Source organism: Euprymna scolopes, chromosome 10 (assembly GCF_053919585.1).
Source record: "Euprymna scolopes isolate OS-2025 chromosome 10, ASM5391958v1, whole genome shotgun sequence".
NCBI classification, from domain to species: Eukaryota; Metazoa; Mollusca; class Cephalopoda; order Sepiida; family Sepiolidae; genus Euprymna; species Euprymna scolopes.
In genome coordinates, this window is record NC_136491.1 from 72495944 (window position 1) to 72501943 (window position 6000).

Here is a 6000-nt window from a genome sequence, read left to right on the forward strand (position 1 = left end):
TTTTTTTTTTTAAACTATTTATATACGTTTTTTGTGCAAAACAAACAACGCCAATTGTTAACTTTTGAGGAAAATTTAACATTTAAAATTTAATTAAAAATAGTAGAAAAAGTTTTACATTATTCTGCTTTCTATATTATAAAATTCAGGGTTTTATCTTTCTGGAAAAAAAAAGTTACTCAGAAATAATGGATTTTAATAAATGTAATTTCGTTTTAAAAAACAACAACAACAACAACAACTTGATTTTTCGGCCATTTTTGGCGGTGCCTATATATATATATATTAAATTGTAATTCAATGAATTTCAAAAAACTCTCATTGAAATGAAATGGAGTGAAAATATTAGCAAATAGTTATAAAGGTATGCACCCTATTAGAACTTCTGATAAATATAATGTTTTCACTTTGACTTTCCATGTCTCACTGACTTTAGCAAATAGGGTGCATACCTTTATAACTATTTGCTAATATTTTCACTCCTCTGATGAGATGGTAGACATCGAAACCCTATAGGTTAAGGAGATAAACTTTCTAAAACATTCTTTGTCTTGCTTAGAATAATAAAAATTCTTTGATATGAAACTCAACCACTTCATTTCATTTCAATGAGAGTTTTTTGAAATTCATTGAATTACAATTTAATTTATTTGCTCTATCTTGAATATCGAGCAATTCTCGTTTAGATGGGATAACTTATAGAATATCACTGCCAGTAATATTTTGTAAACCTACAATCTCACGTTTACATAACCACTGATTGTTAAATAAAAACTACTCCGAAGTATATTTATATATATATATATATATATATGTGTGTGTGTGTGTGTGTGTGTGTGTGTGTGAATTTATTTCAAACTTTTAATATGATGAAATGCGTTAATTCATCGCTTCAAATTTGTTCCGATACTAAGAATAGAATGTTAAAATCCTTAAAGATCTAAGAAATTGTTAAAAAAAAAAAAAGTATAAAAAAATTGGTTTGTATATCTACAGAGGTACGAAAAAGTGGTCAAAATTAAAAATAAACAATTATAACAAATAAATGTTACCAAAGACAGGAATAAGTTATTGTTCTACTTGACTGGAAAAGGTTTTAGTGGTTTTACTCACTTCAAACATTTAATCAATTCGAACATCATAGTGTTTATTAATGTATATGAAAAAGCCAAATGGCAGCGAACTAACTGTTAAAAACGTGAAGTTTAGAAAAATGAGTTAAAACTAAAAAATTATACAAAATACTTTTAGAAACTCACCCAATATATGTCACCGTGACATATACTAGGTGGTTCTTAACAGCATTTTGTATAATTTTTTAGTGTTAACTCATTTTTCTAAACTTCACGTTTTTAATAATCAGTTCGCTGCCATTTGGCTTTTTCATATACATTGATAAATACTGTATGATTTTCGATCCGATTAAACGTTTTAAAGTGAGTAAAACCACTAAAACCTTTCCCAGACAGGTAAAAGAGTAACTTATCTTGTCTTTGATAACATTTATTTATTAATTTTTTTAAATTTTTAACCACTTTTTCGTACGTCTGTGAATTGCGTACAAACCCAAAAAATTGATTAAATCAAGAGAATGCGGATATTAACCTAATCGTGTGTGGCCTACGGAAATAAAAGTCCGTTTTACTAACGTCGCGTAACCTGCTGACGTCATAGAATAAGGTAAAATGGCCACGATTCCTTAGTACGAGAGTAGTTATTTTCTGTTTCAATTCTCAAAGAAATTGCTGCAGCGATTCATTCACCGATTCGTAAAGTTGGTCCAAAAGTGATTGTATTTTCTTTTCCAAAAGATAAAGAATTATTTCATATTTGAACACGTGCAATTAAAAGAGAGTATTTTTGCCCGGAAAATACTGTAGTGAAGATTTTAAAAAAAATTTTTAAGTGTATTTAATGATAATCATTAATTTTAAAATGCACCCGTTTTAAAATAATCTTCGTAATAGTCGTAATCATGGCCATTGTACTTTATTCTACGACTTTGATGGAACGGCCATCTTATTTACGTAGGCCATACTCGAATAAGTTAATATGCGTGTTTACTAGAGATAGTAATTAATAACCCTTTGATCGCGATTAAAGTTAGAAAACATGTTATTAAAAAAAACTAGTTTATTTAGTGTTTCGTGCGGGTTTTTATTAAAAGTATAAATAAATTTAAAAGAGGTAGGAGGAGGCAGCGATTACCCCGTTCGAAGGTATTCCACCATCAAAACCGTGTAATTTCTCTTTCTAGTTTTCATGTATGTCTGAAGAATGATGAAATACCGGGTTTTAAGATTAGTTCAACATATGGTAGCAGGTAACATTTATCATTATTGTTCTCACGAAGAGCGACACGATGTAGGTTTGACGTGTGTGTGTGGAGGGATGAGGCTGGATACTCCCTCTACTCCACCAGTCCACCACACTCACAAGTCTACCTATGAGAAAGGGTGAGACTTACTATCGTATATGTGTGCAAAAATTGCCGTGATAGGCATTCCGAGACGAAGGGTCGCATAATACCCCCCAAGTAATAATGCCTGGGAGGATGATTTTCCAGAAACTGAATTGAACCATACTCCACTCTTGAAATAAGCCAGAGAGCTTGTGTCAGGTAAATGTCGTTACATTAGAATCTATTAAATAGTTTCGCACTTATACGACATATTCTTGCAGACTTCTTCCAATATTGGTCAATCTTCATCCGAAGGCATACATGCCCCCCCTCTCTCTCTCTCTCTCTCTCTACGTTTGACCTTTATATTTCCTTTTTTTTCTAACAGATTTTTGTTTGATTAGAAAAAAAAAACATAAAGCAATAATATCATCGATAGTAACTTCTATTGATCGATCATTATTTCTTTTTAAATTTAATTAATTAGTTCTTTATATAAAAAAAAAAACATTTTTCATTCATTTGCTTGAAACTGCGAGAAAAATGTGCTAGTTGAGTTGTGCCGAAAGAAAGAAGAAAAAAGTCTGAAAAAAAGATGAATATTGCTAGTTATTTCTTTGATTCGTGCAAATTGATTTCGTTTGATGCCGGAGCACTTGCAGCTGCTGTTAACACGTGGACCACGACAGCAGAATCTTCGCATATATATATATATAATTAATGTCAGTTGTTGTCTATATATAAAAGCGGAATTCTTCATGTAAGAACAGGAAAATCAATGCTAATCTATATTAAAAAAATAGACTTATTAACTTTATTTTGCCGCTTAAATACAAGAATCACATGTTTTAATTATTAAATATTCGTTAGTCTTCTGTAATTGCTCTCAAGATTGAATAAATTTAAGAAAGTGCGCTTACCGGTTTTTATTTCTTTTACATTCTTATATGTTTATTTTGTACAGTATTTCTGCAGTTGACGAATCGTACTGAAATAATAGCGTTATTATTTAGAAACTCGTTCTTAACATGGGAAGGGGGAAGGGCTTTGTTAATTATTCTATGCTTTCACCTAATACTTTAATAAACAAAAAAGTACTTATGCAGAATACGGACGCTGAAATAATGTTATCATTTAGAAACTCATTCTTAACATGGAGAGGGGACCTTTTTTCATCTAACAATTTAAAAAAGAAAAGATACTATAAAAATTGAATTTAACTTGAAAATTCTATCTAAAAAAAAATAAAAATAAAAAATAGCACGGTTCGTAAACTGCAGAAGCATCGACGATGCTTCTGCAGTTTACGAGCCGTATAAAAACGATGCTTAGCATCGTTTTTACAATAGAGTAAGAAATAATTAGTAAAATTATCTAAGAGCAGTTAAAATAAAAGATTATAGTATACATATATTATTTTAAATTTTTTTTACTCACGGATAGCGATGACTGCAAGAAGGGTCACTGGGATAGAAGGCTGTGTACAGTCCGGAAACAAAGGTTCGATCACATAATAGGAGAAAGTAAGGGCCACTATCGCCTGGGAACACGGCCTGACGATCATACATTCTACCCAAAGTCGTAAGAATGCGGGGAAGGCCCCAAAGGCCTCAAAAATGTAAGCATAATCTGCACCCGATCGCATAATGGATGTGCCAAGTTCTGCATAACAATATGCTCCGATCATGGAAAATAAGCCGCATGCTATCCATACTATTAAGGACAATCCGACACTGCCGGCATTAATAAGAACTCCTTTAGGGCTGACAAAAATGCCCGATCCGATAATACTACCAACAATCACAGTCACTCCATTTAGCAAAGATACCTTGGGTTTTAAGCCAATCCCTTCGTTTGATTCAACCGATGGAGTTTCATCATCTTTGTCGACTGCTTTGTAGTCCGCCGCAGATTCCGTCATTGTCGGGGATTAAAATCGGATTTTCTTTTGTTTTAAATCCGATGGAAGAAGTACAATTTTTTTTGCGGTGTTTTCCCCTCGGTTTCCCTTCAGTATTTCTTTGTAATTATACAGACGGTGCGAGTGGCGACCACGCGCTCGACAAGATACGGGGAAACTCGATTAGTTTTCTGTTCCCAAACTCGGAGGGACAGGGGGAGGAGGAAAGTGTGTCTGTGTGTGTGTGCGTGCGTGTATATGTGTGTGTGTGTGTGTGTGTGTGCGCGCACACACACGCGTGTTCGTACGCGTATACGTGTGAAATTATTTTTTCTTTTTCTTTTTTTTTTTTAAAATAAATACCAACTTAAATCGAAAATGCACAGTAAGGAAGCAAAATTGATTAAATTCCTCAATTAATTTCTATTAAGAAAGTTTATTAGAAAAACACTTGAACAATACGTGCAAAAAAGCGTTTCTTTTTCAATAAGATAAATACCACAGAAATGTTAAAATCTAACATTATAGACAGTTTAAGCCATTTGGCTAGAAGAAAAATATAGCATCTGTTAGCGTTCATTTTTTTTCTGTCCGTGGTCAATGAAGAAGAAATTACTGAGGTAATTGTAATTTTTGTTCCAATCCAAAGTTACCTTTCTGGGGAGCTGAATTTCCTCCCACGAAAAGAAAAATAAATATGTAGGGGGTGGCTGAAAAATACTGTTTATTTATTTATTTATTTGTTTATTTATTTTTCCTTATAATTCAGCATTTGTTAAGTTATTGTTTGGTTCATTTTGGACAAGTGTTCCGTGTACAGTCAATGTGAACGTTTAAAGCTTCCCTTAAATAAAAAATATTTTTTTATTTTTTTTTAATTCGGATATTATAAAAATAATAAATAAAATTTAAAAAAAAACTATTAATATTTACTGTAAATATTCAATTCACTATGTAGATCGATCTCTACGGTAGAATAAGAATATAAGATTTATATCCTATCCGAGCAAATAGGAAATATATAATTGAATAAGGCATGTTTCCAAAAATAAATCATTATATTTTTATGCAAACGGAAGTTTCGAAGAGAAAGAAGCGAACTTGGGAAAAAAAAAAAAAAAAAAAAACGGGTCACGTGCTGCTGAACTTCAAATAATCCTGGATTTAATGAAGGTTTCGAATTATTAACTGACCTCCGCCGATATACCGTTTGAAAATAAACTGCTTTTTGGAGATAGTTAAATAAGAATGAATTCTAATTGTTCCGCAAACGTTTATTGTCTGCTACCAATGAACAAGACCTGGAAAAGATTTAAATACAATAGTTAGAAATCCATCAATCACAGTACTACTCTTCTACCCCCCCTCCTCCGTCCCAAAGTCTTCGGCTGATACAAAAGACTCTCTACGGATGAAACATGGGAGACAGAAAAACGGGAAATACTGTACATATGCACAATGATGGTTGCAGTATGGTTGAATTGTTAGAGAATGCACAGTAAACATTGGATAGGGATGCTGAGATGAAAGTCATGTGGTGTTCGAACTGTCATGATGCAGTCTTCTAACCACTTTGCACATGCTTGGCTCATCCTGATCATCTTGACACATTCAACATAAATGGGGAGGACGTGATTGTCTCTTGATTAGAGGATTTGGCTTGAGGAGTCCCACTTGGTGACACACTGGCATCAAAGCT

At 32.6% G+C, this 6000-nt stretch overlaps 1 protein-coding gene across 1 annotated transcript in view; it reads right to left on the reverse strand.

The window, feature by feature from the left end:
• LOC145286103 (large neutral amino acids transporter small subunit 1-like) overlaps positions 1–5288 on the reverse strand; it is a 111320-nt gene extending 106032 nt beyond the window's left edge. Inside the window, exon 1 of the mRNA XM_080134795.1 lies at positions 3839–5288. Coding sequence (XP_079990921.1) covers positions 3839–4322 — 484 coding nt within the window. The 5' untranslated portion in view covers positions 4323–5288. The remainder of the gene's footprint in view (positions 1–3838) is intronic.
• Between the last annotated feature and the right edge of the window lie 712 nt (positions 5289–6000).